Source organism: Triturus cristatus, chromosome 6 (genome assembly GCF_964204655.1).
Source record: "Triturus cristatus chromosome 6, aTriCri1.1, whole genome shotgun sequence".
In the NCBI taxonomy this organism is placed as follows: domain Eukaryota; kingdom Metazoa; phylum Chordata; class Amphibia; order Caudata; family Salamandridae; genus Triturus; species Triturus cristatus.
In genome coordinates, this window is record NC_140589.1 from 582348925 (window position 1) to 582376256 (window position 27332).

The 27332-nt window shown below is 50.3% G+C and overlaps 2 protein-coding genes across 3 annotated transcripts in view; both read right to left on the reverse strand.

Moving 5' to 3' along the window:
- The window catches only part of UBE3D (ubiquitin protein ligase E3D), a 1075540-nt gene that overhangs the window by 128735 nt on the left and 919473 nt on the right, over nucleotides 1-27332 (reverse strand). The gene's annotated exons all lie outside the window — the stretch shown is intronic.
- Nucleotides 2686-8504, reverse strand: LOC146817421 (uncharacterized). The gene is made up of 3 exons (XM_085609080.1): nucleotides 8317-8504; nucleotides 5100-8230; nucleotides 2686-2764 (listed from the first exon to the last, which is right to left on the reverse strand). The coding sequence occupies exons 2-3, from the start codon at nucleotides 7175-7177 to the stop codon at nucleotides 2686-2688; spliced, it is 2157 nt and encodes a 718-aa protein (XP_085465206.1). The 5' UTR covers nucleotides 7178-8230; nucleotides 8317-8504.

Genomic DNA, 27332 nt, shown 5'->3' on the forward strand with positions numbered 1-27332 from the left:
ATTTCAATGGCATTTACACATTCTATTGCGGCATTTTACACTCCTCCTCCCTTGACGTGATAGATAAGGCGGATTACTCACAGGAAATGGCATCTGACTCTCTCACATGCCTAGGAATGTATATGGAACGAAAAACTCTGCTGTCAGCCTACGATGAATCTCAGAGTGCAAACATATCCACATTATACATTAGTTCTCAAAATGCTTCCCACTTAACCTATGACATTACGCAATAAAGCCTATGGCCTTGCCATGACTTTACTTACATGATTATCATAGACTGTATTTTGCTTCTAAGCTTTCAATGAATCTTTATTTATATAATTTGGCATAAATTAAGACACTGAAACAACAAATGTACGTTTGTGCAACCTCCTCATCTCTTGAGTCCCATGCCACATTATTGTTCTTTATCTATAATAAGTCTCTGGCACACTTCTTTCCCACTCTCAAACAAGTCAAGCTAATTTATGAGTGCTTCAGTTACAATACAGTCTACAAACTAGCACAGGGTTAAATAGATCGTGTTCATCAAGAGCCTCTGACAATTGAAAGGATTGGTGAAAATATAACTCCAATACTAAACATTTGTATTCACAGGAGGAATTAACTTTTCTGATCAACAGAGGATTGCTTAACTCCTGTAAAAATAGAACTTGTTGGGAGTTCAAACAGGAAAAAATGGTTTATGGGCATAGAATCACTTATTTTCAAGTGCACGTCTTAGGTGAATATAAACTAAATAGGAACAAAGATCATGCACTAATCTATAACAAATATATATGTAAGGCTGTGGATTAAGAAAGTACCAGTATATAGTAAAGCATCAATTCAACTAGTAGCAGGGGTAAAATTCCTATTCACAACTTCTCTCCAAAGCCCTGCAACAACTTCCATCGGATACAAAGCCCATACAAAGAATCCTCAATGTAAGCATTTCACTGTATCACAATAATATGCAATTAAACCTGAATCCTTTACAAAAGAAACACTTGCAGAAGTCTAGTGATCCTACAAGGTCCAAAGGTTCCAACCCCATAGGAGAGTATTGATCATAGGACCAATATTCTTGAAAACCCCGCACAAAGAGTGAAAAAAATATAAAAAGAGCTGGGGCTCTCTCGACCCCAGACGGACCTTCTGGATTGCAGTGCAGATCTTAGCTTTAACTATTCTATTTAAATTAAACTTAAATGTTCTGTTTCTTATTTAAGATAAATTGACAGTACACTACATTTATTGAGTGCTACTTATTATATCAGACTGTATCTCCGTTTCTGTTTGTAACAACAAACAGCAGCTACAGTAACCCTTGGCTGTTCACACTCACTACGGACAGAGACGCAAACGCCCAAAAGGAGTCATTTAATTATCTAACTGGAGCGTAATAGTATTGTGGCCCTTGGGCACTAGTGGTAAGCCTTTTTGTTTAACTCCTCACACTACACAGATCATGTGCCACGTGGAAAACTTACATCGGCAGAAAAGGAACCATTACAACCCAACATTTAGCTTACAGTTTAAGAGGAGATGAAAACCCTCTCAGATCCAGGGACAATTATCTGGAATGACTTGCAGACATCTCTGAGAACTGAACCTTACTTAACGAATTTCAAAAGTGACTAGAGACCATAGTTTTTGATACATTTATGTTCTAGGTTTCAAATACATAATCATGGATTTAGTGGTGCACAAGTAAAAGCAGCACAGAACTTTCCACAGGTTTGTAAATTCAGTAAATCTTCTTCCAGGAAGGCCCCATATCCTTGCTGAAGACGTAGGTATTGCATCTTTCATTTTGCTCCTTTTTGCTCATTTGCTAATAACATACAGATCAGTTTTCAATGTGGTAATCTCATTTCATTTTAACATTTGGTACAGTTCAATTTTGACTCAAACAACATTGTACTTCACTGTCATGAAAGCGCCTCACTAGAGGAATGAAATCTTGCTAGGGGGAGCTCAAACTTTGAATTCTGCATTCAAATGCTACAATATCCAAGTGCCTCTTGGAGGAACCCACCAGCACAGACTACTGATCTTGAAAGCTAACAGTTTTAAAAACAAAAATGAATCTTGGCAGTGCTAAAACAAAACAGCACAGAACTCCTCACAGTTCTAGGCCTTCATTAAGGCTGTCTTTGGGAAGATCCCAAAGCACTGTGGTAGATGTAGTACCTGCATCTTTCATTTTATTGATCCTGTTCTGCATTTGGTTGTCTCCAGATTCGGCTAGATTTGTATTGCTCTCGGATAGCTTCTGCTGGTTGGATAGATGTGTAAACAGAGATATTAAGTGATTGCTAGCAAACACTCCAGATATTGTCATATTCTAAAAGTACTGTCACTAAAACCATGACTTTTGTCAGTCCTCAATGGACTTTAGTGCAGTTTTATAGTTAGTGCTTTCAGGAGGCCTGATACACATCTCAAGGGTCTTGTGGGGGACTGTAAATATCAGAAAGTTGCATCTGTGAGTGAAAATCACACATCCTGATTCAAGGTCTGCAATTTTTTACATTTACAGATGGTACCTACTACTACTGAAAATCCACCGTGAGTAGAGTTTCTGCATTTGTAACTCTGGGTAGGAAATGGATGTTCCCATAGCAGTTATTATTGCCAGCATGGGAAACACCCTGAAAGGCATAACATTGAAGAGATCCACACATTTTGCAATGCCTTTCACCACACTCCTTGCAAGTCTACATTTACACCAAAGTGAAGTGCAGGGGAAGGGGTTTCTTCACATGGAGAAATACTTCTGTATGAAGAAAGAAAAATAGGTGAAAATAATTTCTCAAACTTTCATTCACTGTAGCAGTGGCTCATATTGCAGTCGCAGAAATGCCACAGTCATAAGATTAGTGCTGGTAGACATATACCAAAGAAACATTGTTTCATGCACTTGTTGTTTATGAGAATCACAAATAATGTGTAAAACTATGCAAATTTGTGGCTTATAAGAGCCAGCACAGATTTACTAATTTAACATGAATGAGCCCACAAATTTCTCAATGGAAAGTCCTTTAGCTATAGAAAATGCACAGTGGATTGTTCAGACTACAGCAGCTGGGACACACATATTAATCAAGTCATGTATTAATCACTTCTCGTGTAAGGACAAGCATTGTATTCGTATTTTACCATCTTGTTTGCTTTCTTTTAACAATGATCCAAACCTAAGCATTACCCCTGGTGTGAGCCCTGAGCGTTTCTTCCCTGTATTGACCCCGTGCAGGGTGTGGTAGCACAATATTGTTTTGATGTATACAAATACTGTTTTAAAAAAATGTGTCCAGGGTGCGTGGTCAGCAGAGCATTGTGCTGGATGTGAGCTGCTTAGGCTCTGCAATTGGGCCCCTGCGTACGCCAGAATACTCTTGTCCGATGTGCCTCTGGGGCGAACCTAGGTGGCTGCTTGCTCGGTGAGGTGATGCAGAGAGGTGGGTTGGTCCCAGCCCACCCGGCCCCGAAAGTGATTATGAGGACAGCCGACAACAAACGATGCAGGATCCACACAGTGGCAAGATGGTGCTGACTGCAAAGGCCACTTTGAGTGGCGAGACACTGTTGACCCAGAGAAGAAGTACTGGCCCCTGGCACATCACCCGGGGAGGCAATACCCCCACCAGGACCTGGAGGCCCGCAGTACAGTGAGGGGTATTCCCGTTTTGAAGGTGCGCGCGGAGTCCTTGACAACTAGGCTGTAAAATCGCCACCGCCAGCTCACAAACTGTAGGGAAGCCTATGTGGCGCAGCTCTGTGTTCCCCTCCCTGACGCACACAGTTGGTGGTCTAAGGCTGGATGACCTCTGGGGGATGTGACCCTGCTGGAACAGTGCCTGGAGGCTGGAATATTGCCACTGGTCTCACACGCCATATCGTTGTACTTGTACACCTCCTGAGGTGTTCCCATGACCACGAGCTACAGCTCCCATCGCACAAGTTACTACTTGTGTAACGATATATCTGTAAGAGACATTAGTTAGTGGTAGATTCCTTACCTTAGAATATCCCAAGGCGTCAGACTGAATCCGGAAAGTTTTTCGTCAGCAGTACCCCTGCGCGTCAGAAGGTAGCGTCGTGGGGCTCCGCGTCCGTCGCTGGAGTCGTAGGCGCCACGATGACGTCACTGAGACTACTTAGGCGCCACCCATGCGTGCTGATGTCAGTTCTGTACACGACGTTCCACGCCAGGAATGCAGAGCCATGCAAGAAATCGACCACTGGTGCCATGAAACTAGGGCCCTGAAAGGGATGACCTTAACCCTAGAAATCAGTTCGCAGAACGGGGAGGATGGGTGGGGCGGTAAGGAATCTATCAATAACTAATGTCTTTTACAGATATATCGTTACACAAGTAGTAACTTGTGCCTCTGAAAGAGACACATTAGTGATCGATTCCTTACCTTAGAATAGATACCCAGCAATACCAACCCCGGTGGTGGGTGTGCGAACAAGATCACACCAGAAAGTCACGGCCAAAGAAGCCGTCTCTCCGGACTTGACTGTCAAGGCAATAATGCTTGGTAAACGTGTGCAGCGAGGCCCACGTAGGTGCCTGACAGATGTCCTGCAAGGGGACGCCGCGTCCGAAGGCAGTAGTGGCTGCCGTTGCCCGGGTAGAATGGGCACGCAGCCCCACAGGAGGCTCCTTCTTAGCCAACGAGTAACATGCTTTGATGCACAGAACGACCCACCGAGAGATGGTCCATTTGTGCACGACCCGACCTTTTTTGGTGCCCATGTAGCCAACAAAAAGTTGGTCATCCACCCGGAACTGTTGTGTGCGCTTCAGATAAAACGAGAGCGCACGTTGTGGGTCCAGAAGTTGGAGCCTCTTATCTCTTTTGAAGGATGCGGAGGCGGATAGAAGGTAGGCAAAGTGATGGTCTGCCTGATGTAGAAGGGCGTGACAGAAAGAAGGACAAGTCCTTAAAACCACCTTGTCCGGATGAACAGAGAGAAAAGGAGGTTTAGAAGACAGAGCCTGGAGCTCACTCACTCTTCTGGCAGAGGTGATAGCTACCAGGAAAGCCGTCTTTAGAGTGAGAAGGCGTAAAGGACAGTTATGGAGTGGCTCAAAGGAAGCGCACATCAGATAAGTCAAGACAAGATTTAAGTCCCATTGAGGCATTACGAAAGGCACGGGAGGAAACTTGTGTGTAATGCCCTTCAGGAAGCGGTAACCAACTAGGGACTTAAAAAGAGAAGGCTGATCTGGAAGCCTTAGAAAGGCGAAAATGGCTGAGAGATAACCTTTAATAGTGCCCAGAGCAGAGTCCTGCTGGGCCAAGGAGAGAAGTACCAGAAGGACCTCTGAAAGAGGGGCAGCAGCAAGAGGATCCACAGCCTTTGCTGTGCACCATGCCACAAATTTTTTCCACCTGCAGGCATACACCGTCCCAGTGGAGGGAAGTCTGGCTGCCAGAATAATGTCACAGACTTCGGAAGGAAGGTCGAAAGCTGTCAACTGTCGCCGCTCAATCTCCACGCATGGAGGTGGAGGCTGGACAAGTTCGGGTGGAGGACCGTCCCCTGTTGCTATGACAGAAGATCCTCCCGAAGAGGCAGTCGAATCGGGGGAGCGATCGCCATGCTGAGTCACACGGGATACCAGTATCTGCGTGCCCAATGCGGAGCCACACAGATAACTTGGGCCCGGTCGCGCAGAATCTTCTTCAGCACTTTGGGCAGAAGTGGTATTGGCAGAAAGGCGTACAACAGACCGCAGCTCCACTTGTGATGAAAAGCATCGCCGAGCGAGTGCCGCCTCGGAAATTTCAACGCGCAGAATTGATGACATTGCGCGTTCTCTTCGGTGGCAAATACATCTAACCAAGGCTCTCCCCACTGCCGAAAGAGACCTTGCACCACCTCCGAGTGAAGACGCCATTCGTGATCCACCACGCACCGGCGTCTGAGTTCGTCCGCTCTGGCGTTCAGAGAACCTGTCCGGTGGTGAACCACCAAGGGAATGCCTTGATGTTCCAGCCATGTCCAGAGGCGGAGAGCCTCCGTACATAGGGTCCACAACCCCACACCGCCCTGTTTGTTGCAATACCACATGGCGGTGGTGTTGTCCATGAACACCTGCACTACACTTCCCCGGACAGAGGTAAGGGCCATTGACCCAATCGCGATGCGTGAGCCACCACTGCAATTGTTGTGCAGCGCCCTCCGAGATCTGGACGTGATCGGCCAGGTTGCCCCGATGCTGTGCCCACTGGAACCTCAGGTCCCACTGCAGAGCCCGCATATGCCACCTGGCATGGTGCACAAGCAGGATACAGGAAGCCATTAGGCCCAGGAGCCGGAGGGTCATCCTGACAGAAACCTGGGATAGAGGCCGAAAGATTGGAATCATAGCCTGAATATCCCGGACTCGCTGCGCGGGAAAATAAACCTGAAACTGCGTTGAATCCAGAACCGTTCCGATAAAGGGGCGCTTCTGAGAGGAACTCAGGTGTGACTTCGGCAGGATGATGGAGAACCCCAGCAAATGCAGGAGGTCGGCCGTAGTCTGGAGGTGGGAGACGACTGCCTGAGGCGAACCCGCCTTCAACAACCAGTCGTCGAGATAGGGGAAGACTGGAACCCCTGAGCTGTGCAGATGAGCTGCGACCACCGCCATCCCTTTCGTGAACACCCGAGGGGCACTGGTAAGGCCGAAGGGGAGCACGGCAAACTGAAAGTGCTCTAGGCCTGCCGTGAACCGCAGGTAACGCCAGTGGGCCAGCAGGACGGGGATATGAAAATATACGTCCTGCCAGTGCAACGCTACCATCCAGTCTCCAGGGTCGAGAGCAGCCAAGACCTGAGCCAGAGTCAACATCTTGAACTTCTCCTTCCGGAGGAAGCAATTGACGTTCCTGAGGTCCAAGATGGGATGCAGGCCCCCTTTTTCCTTCTTGGGGACCAGAAAGTAGTGGGAATAACAACCACGTCCCACTTCTGGCCCAGGAACACGCTCAATGGGCCCCTTGGCTAGGATGGCCATGACTTCCTGCTGGAGAAGCGCAAAAAGGTCCCCCGACATGCAGTGAAACTGAGGTGGCATGGCTGGAGGGGCAGTCTCGAAGGAGAGGAAGTAGCCCCTTTGGGCGACATGCCCGAGAGTCCTTAAAACGCTCCAGCGCACTATCTGCCTTATCGCCAAACAGGCGAGTACCATCAAAGGGCATGTTCATACGGGAACTTTTTACATCCCCTGAAAAACCAGTGGACCGCAATCAGGCGTGACGAAGGAGTGCCACTGTTGTGGAAATCGCCCTACCCAGTGAGTCCGCGTTGGCTAGTCCACACCTAATGGCGAACTGTGCTGCATTTTTACCCTCAGCAACAGCTTGGGAAAGCATTGTCCGAGCCCCCTCCGGACACTGAGGCAGCACCTGCACAACCATGTCCCACACAGCATAGGGAATAGCGCCCAAGAGGCACGCGGTGTTCACCAACCGCAGCCCTAAGCTGGCGGATGAAAACAGTTTCTTGCCGAACTGTTCCAGCTTTTTGGATTCCTATCCGGCGTAGCGGAAGGGAATGCGACTTGGCGAAGTGGAGGCCTGGAGGACCAGGCTCTCCAGGGTTGGGTGGGTGGACAGAAAAGCAGGGTCACTCGGGGCCGGGCAATGGCGCTGGGTCACATACTTATCCACGGGAACCCCTGTGGCCGGTCTAGACCAGGTGACCATCAAGACGTCAGGTAATGCCTCATTGAACGGAAGCTGGGGCTCCGAAGAGCTTGGCAGCAGTTGAAGTACTTCAGCGAGGAGGTTAGTCTTGAGGGTCACTGTAGGCGAGTCAAGGTCAAGGACCTCAGCTGCTCTACGGAGCACCATAGTTTAAGTGGCGCCCTGCTCCATAGCCACAGCAGGAGGAGAAAGAAAACCAGGGTCAGAGGAGAGGTCAAGGCCACGGGCATCCTCTAGCTCTTCTGTCCATTCCTGTTCTGACCCGCACTGCCGTGCAAGAGGGTCCCCAGACCCCTCCCAGTCCCCTTCTTCCACTGCCCGTGGAACAGGCTGCGGTGGTGGGGAACAGGGGAATGCAAATGGTCCAACAGCGCCGGTCAACGCCGGTCCGGCTCCGTGTCCCAATTAGGGTCCCGACCAGGAGCAAAATTGTCCGGGAACCCGGGCAAGGGCGGAGGTGGAACGAACGGAACCCACTGCGGCACCGGGATCGGAGCCGCGGGCGGCTCCAGGGCCGAAGCCGCCAGCGGAGGTCCCTGCGGCGCCAGGGCCGGAGCCGCCAGCAGCGGCAGACCCTCAACGGGGACCGCAAGGCCCAAAGGCTTGCAGGTGGGAACCCTACGCAAGGGAGGGCCCTCAACTGGGACCGCAGGGCCCAAAGGCGCGCCGGCAGGAGCCCGAAGCCTGAAGAGGCGGTCCATGGCTGCAAGAAAAATCTTGCACCTGGGCAGGAGTCGCCGATGGTCCCGGATAAGGTGGGTAGGTCTTGGGACTCACAGGCTCCAAAAGAGCCGCGGGGGTGGTACCCCCAGCCCCCTCGTCCGTGTCCGGAGACAGACGAGGGGACGTGGGAGAGCGGAAACATTTCTTCAACTTCTTCTTATGACGTCTCTTACCCGAATCTGAGTGGGAAGACTTTGACCCCGGGGAGCGATGACGATGGCTCCGCGGGTGATTTCTAGAGGGACCCCTCGAATTCGAACGACGCGGAGACGACTGCCAGGCCTCCAATAGCTTACTGGACCGCAAGGGCTTCGGAGCCATGGCCTGACAGTCGGAACATGACCGCGCTCCAGACAGTAGAGACAGACACCATGGGGGTCGGCCACCGACATCGTATGGAGACAGGCCCCGCAGGATTTAAATCCAGGCAGCCCTTTCGTGGCACCAGGGGTCAAAGACTCAAAAGTTTAGTCAAAAAGTAACTAGGGTACGTGCTCTAACCGGATCTGCGCTTGCTGGCGTGGAAAAAGAAAGAACTGACGTCAGCACGCATGGGTGGGCGCCTAAGTAGTCTCCGTGATGTCGTCTCGGCGCCTACGACTCCAGCGACGGACGCGGAGCCGACCGATGCCACCTTCCAACGTGCAGGGGTACTGCTGACAAAAAACTTTCCGCATCCAGTCTGACGCCTGGGGATATTCTAAGGTAAGGAATCTATCACTAACGTGTCTCTTTCAGATATTCCCTGCACCTGCGCTCCTTTCTGGGCACTACGCATTTGGACTAGCATCAATTTCTCTAATCCTCGTATGTTTGGAGTCCACCTCATCACTGCAATACCTGGCTACTGTAGGATTTTGTCCACGTTTTGGTACTCACCTCACATTCCACTATTTTATTATATGGTTGCCCCCGCCCCCCGTTCCCCCAAGGTTGGGCCCTATGTGTTTTTCTTTACTACTTATTTCTGAAGTATTTCTTGTGTGTAGTTGATAGATGATTGGTGTATTGTATTTTTATTGCTTCCTACATATGCGTACTTGTTATTTCTCATGTATGTATGATCTGTTCACTATATGTACAGTGCTCTGATACCCTGACTGGTCACGTTCACGTTATAAAAAGCTGCGTAAATAAATAAATTAAATAAATATCTCTGGTAAGGCAGTATACCAAGTTAGTGTAGTGTGTACTAATAAATACTGTTGGAACTGGCCCTTTTTGCAGGGTCATCCCAGAACTTTTTGCCTTCCTCCTGTATTTTTTCTGACCTGTTTTTGTTGGTTTTATGACTCTGGGCACTTTACCGCTGCTGTTCAGTGCTAAGGGACATGTGCTCTCTCTGATAAACCTGGTAAGATTGGTCTACACCTGTTTGGCATATTTAATTTACCTATAAGTCCATTGTACAGTGCTATCCCATATACCCAGGGCCTATAAATTAAATACTACTAGAGGGCCTGCAGCGCTGCTAGCGCCACCCACAGAAGTAGCCTTTCAAACATGTCTCAGGCTTCTGCCACTGCAGGGTCTGTGCATGCAGTTTACTGCCACAATGACATGGTATGTAAAGTGTTTCCACGCCTGAAACTCCCCTTTTACTATATATACACGTCACCCCTATGGTAGGCCCTAGCAAACCTTATGATCAGGGTGCTGTGTAGGTAAAAGATAGGACATGTGCCTTTACTGTGTGGCATGTCCTGGTAGTGACAAACAGCTTATTTGGTTTCTCACTGCTGTGAGGCTGTCCTCTCATAGATTTGCATTGGGATTCCCTGATATGTGCTTCAGTGAGGTAGCGTGGCCATGTTTGATATGTTTGGAATAGTAGTGATAAATCCTGCTTATTGGTGAAAGCGGATTTGTCTATACTATTTTAGAAATGACACTTTTAGAAGTCCAACACTGCCAGCCCCCGAGCCCAGGGAGGAGGGTGGAGCCGTAATGCAGGCCAGAGAAAGGAGCTCTGCTTGCCACCGCCTCGAGCGAGACGCTTGCAGTTGAAGAAGGGATCACTCTCTGGCGTCAGCCAAGTAGGCTGTGCCTGGAAACGCAGCCCATTCAGGTTGCCGGGGCAACCTAGGAGCGCGGGCAGAGGCTGGCCCGGGGCTGCTCAGTCGCCCCGAGATTGAGGGGCCTTATGGCTGCCCAAGTTAGGGAGGCTCCTGTTAGTTGTTCTTTTGTTTTCAATACCATTGCTTCGGTTTCCGCAGCAGGTCCACTCAATTGCCTGCAGCTGCCTGGCTGGACCACTGTTTGGGGCATTGATTGTTCAACGCACTGCCGGGTGAAACCTTGATGGAGGTCCCTGATAACCACGAGAATTCCAGAGGATGAGGTGGTAATAATATGCCTAGGGTGATTCCTACACAGTGATGGTGCTTTTCACAATGTTTTCATGACGTGTGCAACCCATAGGTAAATTACCTTACTCCACTACATGAACAGGTGTGACAATTGCCTGTTGGCAAAGTGATGTATGGTCTATGTGATGTCATGACACATGCGTAGTGGCACAGTGATTTATGTGATTATGGTCTAAAGTGTGTTGTGTGGAATACAAAGGATATTTTATATAGTCTACAGCCTCGGTTACCTCCTCCTCAGTAATCGTCACTTCCAGCATCAATCTCTGGTTGATTCCAATTCTGGGCATCGTGATGTCCCTAATGAACTCTCCTAGGCCAACCCACGCCACCTCTGTGCAGGCCTTATAGAGGTCCGCCAAGTAGTCGCCAAATGCATGTGCGATCTCCAAGGGAGTTCCCAGCAATCCAGTCAACCCTGCAGTGATGCTTGCACCCACAGCTGTCTGTCCTCCTTTTTATCTAACCAGGCTAGCAGTTTCCCCACTTTATTGCCCACTTGGTAGAGTTTACCAGGTGTCACACGAAAATGAACTTGAGCCTTTTGGTGCCCATGTGTTGTGCATTCAAGTCTTGTCTCTTCAATCCTATGGGCCAGATCCCTATTGGGAGCTGCAACGTAGTCCCTCTCCCATTGCAGCAGCCACTCCTCAAGCTCCCTTCTCTCCTCATCCCTTTCTTTTATTTTCCGCGATGTGGGTGATCAGCCTCCCCCTGATAACTGCTTAGCAAGCCTCCCACAGATCTATCTCAGACATGACTGTACCCGTGTTTTGCGCAAAATATAGGTCTGTGGCTGTTGTAACCATTTGTCTTATGTCCCCATCCATCAAGTTCCAGATGTCTAGTCACCACATCCCCTTTGGTATCGGTATGCCCAACTGAATGACTGTTACCAGGGGGGAATAGTCTGATATCCCAAGAGGAAGAAAGGCTGTATGGCTGAATCTGCCCACTTGGTATCACTGTACCAGGAGATAGTCCAGTATGGACATTGACCACACGGAGATGGCCACATATGAGTATTGATGGTGCCACGGGTGTGCCTCCTCCATAGGTCCAATACCCAGCGCCTCTATGAAGGTGGCCTGCGGCGCACTCGCCCTCAACCTCTCACCAGACATCGTCTCTCTATCCAGGTCTCGCTGTAAGGCCAAATTTAGGTCACCCCCAGCAATCGTCAGCATATCTGGGGCACTCGTCAACCAGGATCCCATGAGCTTTAGGCCCTCAGTCTGCAGGCCTGGTGGAAAATACCAGGATCTCAACACCAGGTCCTCCCTAAAGCATCGCACCAGAAATGCCGCCTGGCATCCTTTACCATCAACCCACATCTTAGTAACCTCAAGCAGAAGGGACCTGCAAGCCAGGATACCCACCCACCTCCCACCCGGAGCCAGCCAACAAACCTGCATACAACAAACAATGTATACCTGCCCGACTCCACAGTTATTACCAAATAGATGGGTTTCCTACAGCAGGATAGGATCATGGTTGTGCTGATATTTCCTCATCACTCCCCTGGAAAGGCCATTTACATTCCAGGAGAGGATCTTCAGAGTACGATTTCGGTTAGGTCTGATCCTTCAGTTCTCCCTATCCGAAACACACTGAGGACTCCAAAACTTTCCCCCTTCTCAGCCTCAACTTACATGCCTCTAAGTGCTCACCCCCCACCCAACCACCGGGTGCTGTGGGTTTAGAACTACCCACCTCCCCAATGCCCGAGATGTCTGTCGCCCCAACATTTCAAACCAATTCTGAAAAATTATTTTCTTTCAACAAAGGCAGTTGTTGTCTATTACAGCCGGGGTCACGGCCCCCTGGACATTTAACACAACAAAACACTTGTACCCAATGGCCTTCACGATCCCCACACTGAGCGCCGCGCTCAACGTTGACTCTCATACAGGGCCTGACTCTTTCACCTCAATGCCTCCAGAGAGTTTCCGGATTCCTTCCCTGAGACCCCCGAAGACTGCACCAGGTTTGTCTACCTAGTGCTAGTGCCCAGGGAGCTGCTCTGACGTATCTCAGCCACCACCTTAGCCCTTTCAGTTTTCACTTGATCTTTAAATGGTACAGCTTTTGTCTTACGGTGCTACTTATTCCTTTTTTTAGGTTGTCGCCAACCCACTTGGTCTCCCTGTTTATGCGGCGGTGAATAACCCCTCTCTCCCTCCGGCGAGGCCCATGCCTCTGCCACCGAGGCAAACTAATAGAAGTGCTCTTGATCCACTACTTAGCCAGGAAATACAGTGTAAACCTTAAGTTCAATTTCCTGAATTGCTGCTTAACAGACAAGAACGTCTCTCTTTGATGTTGCACCGCATGGGTATAGTCGAGATAATTGTTCACCAACCCCCCGCTACCTGCCATGGCCCATGTGTTGGAGATGTCATCCCTATCTTGAAAATTCAGGAGCTTGGCCTCCACTGCTCTGGGCAGGGCTAACGGTCTCAGTGCCTCCCCTGGAATCCTGTGGGTCCTGTCCACCATAAACCGAGTGGGTGACTTGCCTTCCATGACTACAGTTAATAGCCAGTCCTCTAGGAAAAGCTCTATGCTAGGACCCTCAGCGTTTTCTGGTAGACCCACTAACCTCACATTATTACGTCTAGTACGACCTTCAGCATCTTCCACTCTACTCTGTAGCTTCTCTATGGTCTTTTGCATGGAGCGGAGCTGCTTATCATGTTTAGCAACCGTAGGTTGGAGCTGAGCCACAGCAGCTTCCATTCCACCAACTCTATCCGCCAACTTTCTATGATCTGCCCGGAGGAGCCCCAGGTCCAGGGCAACTGCATCTATCTTGCTTTCCAATGCCACCTTAGTGTCCCCAGTGACTGCCAAAATTGCGGCTGTGTGCGCCTCTAGATCCAAGGCCTGGCACCGACTGGATTGTGTCATGGGCAGCCCCTCGGTCTTGCTGGGCCTCAACTGATTGACTACCCTTGCTGGTTTGGTGCATACCATTGAGCTCCAAGTTCCCAGGGTAAGGTCCCTCAGAATCCTCAAGGATGGCAGCTACCCCAACGACATGGCATAGGCGTTCTCATGGTCTGCTATCACAGCCCTGGAAAATCCAGCCCTGCACCGCCCTTGCTCCCCACCCGCAGTCAGGTGGCTCCCCTGCCCCACAGGTGTCAAGTCTGAGCCGTGATGACGGGCAGCCCCCTGGGAAGCAGCACAACCCCCTACATGGGCATGAGCACCCCCGGCTCACCTCAAGCCTCCTGTGCCGCAACAACAGTTTGAGACCCCAATGCAGGTAGTCTCTCCGTTTACCTAGTGCAGTCCTCATGGACCTCTGACCATCACTTCTGCAATATATCCCGGGGCCAGGATATGGCAAGGGTAAATCAGGGCTGGCCTTCAGCATGCAGGACAGCCAACAGGAATCAATGAAGCCCCTTCGAGTACCCTCTGACAGCAGACACAGTGCATCGCAGGGAAGCTTCAACAGCACATAGGAGATGAAGGCCTGCGATGCGGAGGATACAGGCAGGATGTCGTTCTTGGAGCTGCACAGTACTGGAGGCTGGGCCTTCTTGGAGCTTTAAGATCTTTTGTGAGGCGAGCCAATAAGCCTTTGTAACAACAAACAGATGCAGTGCACAGGGAGGTGGTTCATGTCAGCTGAAGAGAGATTACAGTCGCCCAAGTTGCAGAGAAGATTAGCGAGGCCTCTGGAGAACCAACATACCACCACCTGTGTTGCAGAGCCGGGCGATGCCTATGGGACAACAGGATCAGCAAACCAGTCACAGTCGAAGAGGTGCCTGCCGATGCAGGGAAGTGACTACTTCACTCCAAGGGAAATTCCTTCTGGCTGGGATGCAGGTTGAGTCCTTGGTGACTCAGAAGATGCATGGCCATGGCGTTGCAGAACTTGGAAAAGCACGGGGATGAAGATGCAGCAGGAATCTTCCCACTGGAGCAGTCTTGACATATGGCCTGAAGAACAGCAGAGTGTCTTGGGACAGTCTTCAGACAACAGGCGGATCTAGAAGTTGCTGTCCGGATGAATCTAAGGACCCACCCTCAGGAAAGCCCTTAAGTAACCCTAAAAAAGGGAAGGTCCTCTTCTCTAGTGACCCACCTATCAGAGGGGGTCAGGGATGCTATTTGGCTGTCCTAGCCAGTTAGATGCTCCCAGGGGCCAAGATTCAACATGGCAGAATCAAGTGGCCACCTGGATGAGCTCTGGGCACCTCTCTAGGGAGGGGCTGGACAGGGGATGGACACTCCGCTGTCTTTTGTGTGGTTTCACACCAGAGCGGGAGACAAGGGCACCTGAGTTGGGCAAAACTGGTTTGTGCTCTTCAATGCAGTCTGGTAGCACTCGGAAGCACCCCCACCCTACCTCATTCTAAAGGAGAGGGGGTCACACCTCTCCTTCGCAGGGAATCCTTTGTTTAGCTTTCCCTGCCCGAGTGAAGCGCATCAGCGGGGGGGGGGGGGGGATTGGGGACATTGTCTAAGGTTGGCAGCAGCGTGGGATGGCAGCCAAACCCTGTAAGGCTACACCGGTAGGTACTGGGGGCTCCTCTAAGGAGCCCCCCAGTACATGATATAATGCAACTAACACTGGAATCTGTGTAGTTGTATGATACCAAACATGACCAGGTTCGGGGCAGCCATTATGTAGCTGGATATCTCGGCTTGCCAGTGTCCACAGGATACGTTATAGTGGCTGTCCCTCGCTTACAAAGACCAGAAAATAGAGTCTGGGATGTGTTGGGGTACCTCTGCATGTGCAGGGGTACCCACACACTTAGAACCAGGCCCTTGGACTAAAAGACCCACCTTAAGCGTGACTTAGGTTAAAAGTGCAGTGACTGGTATACAAGGCAAACCTTATATCCAAAGTGATAGGTGCAAGCACCATTTCACGCAGACTGGAAATGGCAGCTCTGCAGACACAATACATGTTGCAGTCCATAGGAGACCTCTGGTGTACCAATGCCTGGGTACCTCAGTACCATAAACCAGGGACTTATAATGGTGCATCAATATGGCAATTGTGGGGTGTACAAAGTACTTACCAGCAAATTTAGAGGAGAGGGCATTGCCACTGGGGTCCCGAATAGCAGGATCCCAGTCAACTACAGTCAAAACACATGGACACCAAGGAGAAAGTGGGGGTACCTATGAAAGAAAGATCTTACCCAATTATATAGGGGGAAAACCCAGGGCCCCAATGGATTTCCACCAGAATTCTTTAAATTCGTAAGGTCTAGGGTCACGGGCCGTTGCTTGAATTGTATACTGCAGCCCGGAAGGAGGGCGAGCTGCTGAGGGATCTTAGGAGAGCGACGATCGGAGCTGCCGAGGGATCTTAGGAGAGCGACGATCGTGATGATACACAAGGAGGGAAAAACACCAAAGGACTGTTCCTCCTACAAGACGATTTCACTGGTAAATGTGAAGACAAAGATACTAGCAAAGATTCTGGAGAACCACCTGCTGAAGGTGATTGATTCCCTGGTGGCCCCAAATCAGTCTGGCTTTATGCCTTATACGGCCACAAGACACGATCTTAGACAGCTAACAGGTTTCAGGGCCCGCTCTGGTGGTCTGGGCGAGCTGGTGGCCCTCTTAGCCGTATACGCAGAAAAGGCATTTGATTCCTTGGAATGCCCATGCATGATGGCAATTATCGGCAAGATGTGGTTTGCCCTGAACTTCCTGTCCAGTATCCGGCTATTATACAAAGATCCTGTGGAGAGAGTCTGAGTCAACGGAATGCTCTCGAGAGAATTTGCGCTGCCCAAGGGTACCAGACAGGGGTGGCTGCTGTCTCCTCTGCTCTTTGCAGTGACACTGAATGCGTTGATCCGTGGCCTCCGCTGGGACCAGGGGAGGGAAAACGTCATCTCGCTCTTAGAAATATTTGAGTCTTATGCCGGGATTTGTATCAACTGGCATAAATCAGTTGCATTTCCTGTGGGGGAGGGTGGTCTAGATCGTGACCGGGACAACCCCTTTAGGTGGGAGCTTTGGGGTTTTCAATACCTAGGAATCTTTGTGACACCAGGCCATGCCTTACATATTGAGGGTGCTGGAGGCCTATCCGGCGGGACGTGGAGAGGTGGAAGAAACTCCCACTCTCTACTGGGTCTAGTGGCGCTCTTCAAAATGATCTATCCGCCTACATTTTTGTATGTCCTACAAAATGCTCCCTTTATGGTCCGGGATAAATTCTTGCGAATGATGTATGAGATGACGAGAGTGTTATTGTGGGGTGGAGAAGTACCCAGAATAGCCCTGTCTCTACTGACTAGGTGCTCTGAGGATGGGGGAATTTCCCTCCCTAATCTCGGTCTCTACTATTGGTCCACGTGCTTGCTGGTGATAAATAACTGGCCTTCCCACAACAGAGTAAACCCTCCCTGCTGTCAGACAGGAGAGCAATTGAACCGGAATGTTATGTTCGGCGATTAAATGGGAGACAAGGGCTGTCCCCTTTGCCATACCTGTCAGCCGAGATATTGAAGACACAGCAAAGCACTACCCAGGCAGTAGGTTGGCAGAGCAAGTTGACATAGGAAACTCCTCTAGATCTTTTAAACGAATTACATCAGATGAAAGGGGATAGGAAGTGGGACCGGCTTGGAATTTCCAAACTTGGAGATATTTGGAAAAATGATAAACTGCTCCCTTATGCGGTACTGCAGGCAGAATACGAATTGAGGGGAAGTAAATTCCTGAGATATCTGCAATTGGGGCTGCCTTAGGGAAATGCGAAGCCCTTAAATAGAGAGTGGAAGAGGAGTCCCTGTTAGAATACAGGTGTTGGGAGGCCACCTGACAAGCCATGCGATATCCCAAATGTATTCTACGCTGCTCCACAACTGCTTCCCACTACTTGACATACTATGGGAGAAATGGGAGGGGGATTGGGGGTTAGCGTGCAGAGGGGGAGGTGGCGATTAGGGCAGGCTTTCAGCTCATCCAGTTGAAACTCTTCCACAGGGCATACTATAAGAGGACCCGGCGTTTCTGGATGAGGAAGACAACTGACGATTGCCGACTGTGGGGCTGTAGGTTGTAGGTGCCCTGATCCAGACGATGTGGAAGTGCCCAGACAGCAGAGCTAATTGGATGAAAATAAGTCATAGAATATCGGATGTATTCAATTAGACAGTAGACATCAGCCCTCAGTTGATCTCTCTGGGGATATAGGGGGGGACAAATCCTAAATCACTATGATCTGCTCTTTAGAAATGTGACCCTGATGGTTTTGCGAACATATATCAGATGCAGGGGGACGAGGTCAGTACCGGCGATACGGGAGTGGGAGACGAAGGTATGGACTGGTGTATGGGGGCAGAAAACTTGGACAATCGAGTGAGGGGATGCCCACGCGAGTTTGATACAATATGGGACCGGTCATGGGCGGCTCCTCCACTAGGGCGGAGGAGCGTCGACCCACTGCTTTCTCGCAGTGCGAGAAGCAGAAACATAAAATGGTAAAACCATAATTTTATGTTTCTGCTTCTCGCACTACGAGAAAGCAGAAGTATTTGGTTGCTTGGGCGGGCGGGGCTGTTCTACGAGCAGGGCTGGGCAGGGGAGGAGTGTTGTGCACACTTCTGAGTGAGCATAACTGGTTTGGTCGGCCCTCTGGGGCCGCCCACCCAGTCATGCGCACTCTGCCCTTTCTCTATGCGGGCTGCAATGCAGCCTACATGGAGAAAATGGCCTCCCCGTAGGCGCCTGGCTGAGCGCCGTCCCGACAAATCACAAAGCTGCCATTGCAGCGTTGTGAATGGCTTAGGGGAGGGGGGAGAGCCTGCCTGCTTCCTGTTCCTGGAAGGTAGTGGGATACAGGAGCAGAGAAGGAAGTGAACAAGGTGGGAGGTGGATCGAGATAAGGACTTTTTTTGTATTAGAACACCACGGATGCTGGCCCAACTTGAAACTCTTCTGGAGTAAAACAACACTGGTGGATGTAAGCGTAATAACATGCTTCTTATTGTTGGGCGGGGTAGAGAGAGGTTGTTCTGTTTTCTTCTAAATTAAACTCAATAAAATATTCATATTAAAAAAATGTGTTCCATTGGAGCTAATGGAATATGTACACCCAACCATATTTATTTACACAGTATTCAGACACACACAAACACCTTCTTTTGACATTTTTTGTAAACTCAATGGATTCCAAAAGAGGGGGTGGAGGAGTGTTTAAAAAGTCCACCCAGTGAATGAAGTCACAATACATCTTAAAACCCCAGTTGATGTCGAACAAATGAACATTCTAGCATGCCTATTGTTGGTGAGGGTGCTTGATTTGTAAAAGAGTAAGAGCTGGGGCCTGAAGGTTCTGCTCACACAACTGCATCAGGTGCTATCAAATACTAGGGTGCCATAGTCTAGATTCCACCTCATGCCTCTTGATTCCACCAGCAGACACTCCAGGCCCCTTTACTCAATTTGGCAGCTTCTTTTGACAAGCGCGAAATATAATGAAGCGCGCACTTAGGACTCGGCCCCCCGGGCGCCCGGGCATGCCCTCATCGAAGAAGTAAACAGGACGGCAGCCTCAACTGCTTCCGGGTCAGCGCGACTTCACTTCCGGCCGGAGCCGGCACCTCAGGGGGAGGGGGCGAAGGCCTATTTAGGGCAGCTGGCCCTGGTCCTCGCCCTCTCTTTCTTCCCTGCGCCGGCCTCGGAATGCAGGGGGCTCCTTCAATCTCGTCGTCGTCGTGGTTGTCGGGTATGCGTCGTTGGAGGACCGGCGCTTGTGGAGCTTGATGGTCAGCAGCTGTGGGAGTGCATTGCTGCAGGTCCAGAAGTGGGAGAGCCGTGGAGTTCCCTTAAGGCCTTGTTTTGCCGTAGAAGTGTCCGGGAGTGCGGCGCGGCGTCGAAGAGGGGATGGAGCCATAGTGTGTAGTAGAGCAATGAGGTAAAGGGAAGGGAGCCCTGGATTGTTTTTGCTGTAGTAGTGGCCGGGAGTGCGGCGCGACCGTAGAAGTGCGCAATAGATTTTAAAAACGCGCGGGAATGGAGTGAAGCCAGGGTTGAAACCAGGTTTCCTGATTATACATTGCGAAGTTCTGATCCTGGGTGGATATCACATTATTTCTGTAGTAGTGGCCGGGAGTGCGGCGCGACCGTAGAAGTGCGCAATAGATTTTAAAAACGCGCGGGAATGGAGTGAAGCCAGGGTTGAAACCAGGTTTCCTGATTATACATTGCGAAGTTCTGATCCTGGGTGGATATCACATTATTTCTGCTTCTACCCTTAAAGGGGCCCGTGTCTTCGCTCTCTTGGGTGGGGGTCACTTGTATATCTGACGATTAAGGGGTTTTCCCCCTTTTTTGTACTCTTCAGGGACAGTCTAGCATATAAATTGTTTGGCTTGGTAGGTGTCTTCGCTCTCTTGGGTGGGGGTCACTTGTATATCTGACGATTAAGGGGTTTTCCCCCTTTTTTGTACTCTTCAGGGACAGTCTAGCATATAAATTGTTTGGCTTGGTAGGTGCAGCGCCAGCCTTGGGTGAGCATCTTGGCGGCTCAGCATCGGGTTTTTTCAGATAATGAAGGTGTCCTTTGGGTGGCGCAGCATAAAGGGTGGTTTCTTCAAGTGGGGGGCAGCATCCACCTATTCCAAGGCTTGTTCTTCACCGGAGAGTCACACCAAAGGTCCGTGACCGCTTCCCTTCACGCAACTCTCGGCTGCTGCCTCCCGTCCAGAATGTAGGGTGCCCGGTTATGATCCATTGCAGTGGGGTTAATAGAGAGGTGTCATGGTGTGGGTTTTGCCTTGGGGTCTGTAGTGGCGTGTCAGGAAACGGACGAGCGTATCCCGCGAATATGGCATGTGTCTGTGGTCTCGGCGCTCACTGGGCTTGCATGGGTGAATCGTATCTCAGGCCATCGTAATTTGTGCAGGCGATCGGAAACTTCACTGGGTCTCTAGTTTGCGGGCTGGGTGCGCGCCCCGTATGTGACTGACCATCGTGATGGTGGATGGAATCGTTTTTGAACTGCGCAGGGTCGCTAGGTTATCGGCGCGCCTTGGGCTGGCATGGTGCGGTCCCATCTCGGGCATGGTAGTTGGGGAGCGCAACCGATTTGGGGTTTCGGGGGGGCGCCATGTTGCAGGTTGTCGGCGTGCGCTGTGCAGGCGCTCTGGATTATCATCCCGGGCCATCGTACTTTGTTTTGGCGGTCGCTTGGGAACATCACTGGGGTAGCCAGGTGGCGGGCACGCCCTGGGCTTGCTTAGAGATCGCATCACTGGTACTGTAATTGGGTTTGCATTTCAGGTTGCTTTGCGTGGGGCCGCCATGTTGCGGGTTGTTGACGTGCCCGGTGCTTGCGGTAGTGGTCTCTGGTCATTGTGGTTTCGGTGACGGTGGTTTTCGACTTCTCAGGGTAGCCATACCAGGCCGCTTGCGGGGGGGGGGGGCGCATGGCTTTCCCCCCTCGAACACATGGTGATACCGTGCCCCCTTTGCTTGGGTTGGAGAGCAGAGGGGCGCAGCTTTCGGTGAGGAAGTGGGGCACTGGGAAAGGTGGCGGCACAGTGAGCTTATTGTGCTCTATACCGGACGCTTCAGAGGGCACGGTGGGGAAGGAAAATTTAGGTTTCTTGGGAAAGGATTATAGATCGTTCGGGTAGTTAGCGCTTCTCCAGTGGCCCGAAGGGGCTATGGATGAGGAGGGCGAGGCTAATAGGGGTCGGGTCAGGCCGTAGGTACCGGTTCAGGTCTTCAATGTCATGGGGTAGATCCTGAGTGATAGTGATTGTGCAGACCCTGAGTATTTGGGCTGTGTTTCATGTCGGACGGGTAGTACTAGGCAGGTTATTACTGCCGTGGGCGGCTCAGCAGGCACAGGGTGCTTGGGATAGGATGCCTGGGAGTGCCTTGTTTGGAGCGCTCGAGTAGTGCCTTGAGGCTCCCGTAGCAAACAGAGATGGGGTGTGCTGTCGTGCCTTAGTCATTGGGGAAGGCGCTCGCCAATATCGGGCACGGAGGGGACTAGGGCAGTAAGGAGTAATAACGTTGCAGCACAGGAGGCGGGAGCGTAGGTAGCAGGAGCCCGAACCCAGCTCAGGGGATGTTGTCCAAGATGGAATCTTCAAGGCAGCGTATAATACGGGCAGCGAAGGGGTGGTTGAATGTGCGCCTTTAGACTGGAAAAGGACACGGGTATTGGGGACTTAGTTGTCCTGCTTAGAGGAGGCGCTCTCGGTATGAACGCGGGTAGTCAGCAGGGTGGTCAGCTGGGACAGAATGCAGGACATCTGTGGTGCGTTGGGGGTTAGCAGGGGTATCATATGCATTGGGGCCCTCTGTCCCCCCTCCCCCCCCCCTTTTGTTCATCTCTTGATCCTCCCTTATGTTGCTGCAGTGCTCCAGCCAGGGAAAAAAAATTCACGGGCTATGATGGGCTTCTTTGCGTAGCGCGCACAGGTATGTTCTTAGCGCTGGATTAAGCGGCCCTGTTGTAAGTGATGGGTTAGTCTTCCATATCTAGGGGCCCACCATGTGCCCTGGGGCTGGCAGTGTACGGCCGGGATCGGGCTGGCGAATATCAGTGCTCCTGGGTAGCTGGTTCAGGTACAGGATTCACCTAAGATCACCTTCGGAATACGGGTGGGACCTCTCTAGGATACACAGGGGCGTGGTGGTCTGCATCACTGCCCAGGTAGGCATCATGTGACTGATTTGAAGGTTGGTCGCACCCGTCAGGGGTGGTAGTTGGGGCGCATCATGGAGCTGACTTCAGGCAAGAATTCTTCCCTTTAGGGTACACCGCTCCAGATAGACTTTCAGTGGCGCGGTCGTTATATGGTTTGAGTGTATAGGGCTACCAATAAGGCGGAGGCTGTGCGGGTAGCATACTACAGGTAGAGGCGCGTTAGGGGTTCTGGTTGCAGGGAAACCCCCTCCCCCCCTTTTTGCGGGCAGAAATCATTCCTGTTTAACTGATTGATTTCCCTTGATTAAAGTGATACAAAAGGGCGCATGGGGCGGTAACCCTGCCCCTTGAAGTAAATCAGGTATGACCCATGGTGGTGGTCATCCGTAACACAGCTGGGGCTCAGATGCTGCACGCTTATTCTTTGGGGTCGTGGTTGCGCTGTACATGATTTTGGAAAAAGAGGGGCCTTTCGGCACACCTGCAATTAGAGGGCATCCCTATTTCGCTGTGTCGCTCAGGTGCTTGCCAGGTGACCCATTTGGGAAGAGGAGGAAGCCTACTCAGAAAGTTGGGTCAGGGCAGGTGGCATTGATGCAGTTCACGAAGGGAGCCTGTATCTGGAGCTAGGACACAACAGATGGTGGTCAATTTTCAGGGCAAAAACTTAGGGTAATTCCTTCATGAAGAATAGGTGTTAGCAAGTGGTGGGTGAGGGGTTCCCTACTGCTAGAGCAGTCATGTGACTTCCTTACCTGATTTCCTGCATCACTGGCAGGGGGGTAGGGCGCCGGGGGGGGGCTCCCCTAGGGGACTTTGACTGGTACTGGCATCAGGGCTCAGGGCGGTGGGAGGCCGGACATGCCCGGACACTGGGTTAGCCAGGTAGGCAGGCCCCCTCCCGACGGAAGTCCATAGCTTGAGCTAGTTAAGATCGGTTCTGTAGCGGCGGGTGGTCATGAACGGGAGTATACAGGGTCTTTTGGGGATCACGACAAACTCAGGCAGAGTCGGTATTTTCGCTCACAGGGTTGTCTCCCGCAGCGTTCGGAACACGGGGGTGGACCTCATGAGTCTGACTCGGACCCGCGACAGGTGCAGCAGGTTAGATAATTCACTGGCTTAGGTTTTAGGAACGGTGGTTGAAGGGAGTAATGGCCCAATGGTTTCGGTCTGAGATGCTTACTCTCAAGTTACAGGTTCAATTCCCATGGATTCAGTTCAGACGGATATCTTTTCGTCATAGGTGTTCCTGGGAGCACACACAGTGGCAGCGGGCGCAAGGCGTCGTGTGGGACTCCTGTCCCCAGAATGGATTGTCTTGCATTGCAGAGGTAACAAGACGAATCAGGTCATTGGAATCGGACATGCTCGAGGCCTGAGGTTGCTGTGAGGTGGGGAGGGTGAAGGGCGGTCTGCCCTGGTCCCCCTTGTGGCGGTAAAGAGGCCACAGAAATTGCCTTTACATTGTTAAGGGGATTCCTCCTGCATACTCTTTAGGCCAGCACTGAGGCGGAGAGATGGTAAGCTCACCCCAGAGAGAACGGGACACCGGCTGGGGGCAAGGGCGCCAGTTTTAAAATAGGGCATGGGGCTTCCGCCCCTGGTTACTCCCTACGAACGCCCGATGAGCAGCCTGGTGGTGGAGGAGTGGGCCCCTCAGGTGGCGGATCTAGACCAGAGGACAGGGGCTCACCCTTCAAGGATGCAGGTGGGTTGCGCCTTGCGTGGTTCTCAGTTGGTTGGGGGACGCGAGCCAGAAGGCCCCTTAGTGCTGGAGCAATAGACAACGTTCTTCGTGTAAGTAAATTGAGTTCTCCCCGACTTGCGGATGGAGCATGAAGCTAGGGAGAACTTTAAATTAAAATGGTGATTAATGTTTTGAATTTGATAAATACAGATCATATCAAATTGTTTGATTTATATATTGTCATGTTTGTGTGAAGATTTGTAATAAACATGGCCTTTTTAACCCACAGCTGGTTGTTAAGCATTGTTTCGTGAGTTTGGAGGAGGGCTGGGCCGGGTGCCATCCTGGGGGGTACGAGTCCTATTATCCCTGCTTTTTCTCCTTGTCACTGTTTTTCTCGCTTTCTCTTCTCCCTCTTTACCCCTTTTGTGTTTTTCTCTCTCTTGCTCTGGTTCAACGTTTGTTGAAGAAAAATAATTGCTGGTTCCCAAAGTGAGTGCGGTGGCCCCACCTGCAACCACTACTAAAATAAAGCGCTGGTTGGTGTTAGTTAGTAGGGGGTTAAGTGAGGTGCTTTTATTTCCTTGCAATGGAAGGCTCCTTTAAGACGGTCGGAAACGTAAGCAGTTCTTTAACTGCCAAGAAAAGACAGAAATTTCAAAGGCTCTTTCGTCTTGAGTGCACATCCTTTGCCAACTGTGACAAGTGTAAGAAAGTCGGATGCGCTTCCGCGATAGCATCTCCCTCGGCAGAGCGGGCTCGAGCCGTCATTCCTCAGCCATGGCACAACACGCGCCTCGACTGCCGTTTTCATCTCGCGCCTCAGGCACAAACCTAAGCGTCCCACTTTTAATAAAAGTGGGAACTTGCAGGGCTGTGTCACGAAGGGGTACACTGACCTTTAGACTGAAATGTGTGCAGGGGAAACGACCAACTGCACTTCCTTCCGTGCCATCCCGCGGCTGTCAAATCTGGCCCTGCTGAGTCTCTCACTGAAAGAAGCCCTTTGCACTACACAAAGGGATGTCTGGCGTTATGGACCCGAAATTACAGCATTCAGGGCACGCCTACTAAAAATAACACTTATATCCGAATATTACCGGGAAGGTTAATAGCAAGGTGCTGAAACAAGGACACCTCTGAATATTAAACGGTGCCGCGGGCTGTACTGCGTCTCCAGCGCGAGCAGCTGCGGAAGAACAGAATTCAAATCCACGCCAGTCATTCTCTCTCCTTCGAGTGACACACAGCGTTTTCAAAAACACCTAAATTATTAAAACGGAGCGTTTCCATGGCATGGGAAATATGCACCTACTGTCAGTGCGTGGGGTATTGTGCTGCAGAATTTATTGCATGGTTAGAGGCTGCAACATACAAGAGAATGAGTGCAGTCTCCGAGAGGAGCTTTATTAAACGGCTGTGAACTAATTCGCTACTTTAATGATTAAAACAAGTCTGTATATTGCTTTTATTTTATAAAACAAGAGACCAACTGTACTTATGATAAGCAGTTATAGTAACAAGGTCATCGAAAAGCAGTCTGAGAAGGTGCCCGTGGAACAAGCATATCTCTCCCCACGGTGCACGTCATTAAATAAATGCTAATCATAACATCCTTATTACTACGACTACCTGCTATGACTACTATTACCACCAATAACAATAATAAATAAATTCAGAGCCTTGCAGCAATCTGTGCCAAAGGCCTCACCGGGCATAGGCATCTCTGATTGCTGCAAATTGTTTTATTTATACATACCCTGAATACCAGTTTTAAACCATTACCATTTGTATGGCAGGTCTGTTGCTTTCAGCATGGTCACATGCCACAGTAAGTTAGAGGACAAACAGGCAGCTGTCTCGCTTAACACGAGTTTGATTCCAGATCCATCGCTACAACCAACAACGACAACTTACCAGTCGCAACTGGCACATATTAGCAGTATTCATGTATAATTATTCAGTACACAGAAAAGCTCAGAGTTATACCTTTCTGCAAGCGGAAAGGGAAGGTGAAAGAACGTTTGCACTTGGCAACGATTTATTCGTAATTCTCGGTGAAGGAAAATTATCACCCAAGGGAAAAGCCCTTCCCCTAAACCTGATGAATTTTGGAAGAGTTCCCTCACTATTCCCAACCCTAACCTTAAAGTACTCCCAAAGTTTCGTGAATCCTCACAAACATACCAGTCTGAGGAAGTAAATGATACTTTTCTGGTAGAACCACCCAGAGGCAAACATAAATATTCCTAAAAAGCAGATTTTCTCCCACAGAAACTGAACCATGCTGGCAGAAACTTCATGTGAGAAAATCCCACATACTTGGTCAATATTCCACCATGTCCAATTTTGTGTGGATTTTTACAGTCATAAATATCTGTATTTGTGCACCCAAGTTCAAGTAAACACCCAAACACATTTATGAATCTAACATAAACCCCAACAACCCACTCTGTTTCATTACTTGCCACTGGACTGCTTCTCACCCACTCTATCCCCATGCACAAACATCTAGACCATCTATTTGACTCCTATAATATCGTTCAAGATATGTATAACCAAAAAAGCTCAGACGGACTGACACTAACAACTAACACTCCACCAAGAAACAAATGTCTGCAGACCTAACACCACCTTCCAAGGATCACAAGCAGCGGGTACCTAGTCTTTCTCATAGCAATGGGAAAAGACCTACTATCCAGTGTACCAGAGTTCTTCTCTCCAGGGTGATCAGAAGGGGAGGGCAGTGGAGTTCTTTGCAGCTAGAAAAGAACTAACTGCGGCCCCCACGCTTGTGTTACATATATCTATCTAGCAAACCATAATTCAATTTTTAGGGAAGGGAGACTCGTGGTCCACATCCGCGAGCATTGAAGAGGCCCCGGGGACCCCATCTCTGAGCCTCGTAAAGCCTTGTAAGTCCCGGGGACCCGATACCCTGGGGCAGCATTCAGTTTTAGGAGGGGGTCCTCCTCCCCAGGCCACCACAAGGCCTGGAGACCCAAGAGCCTGAGGGCGATCACTTTATTTACCCTTTAAATATTGCTGTGGGTGTCTCATCTCAGTGCCCACCAGTGACACCACAGCAGCATGAACCGGCTCTATCTGTTTGTTACTGTCATACTACCAAGTGAGAGCAGCTTTTTTCTGCTGTCACTGGAAGAGAGTAAACCTGTGTTTCCTGCCTGCAAGAGCAG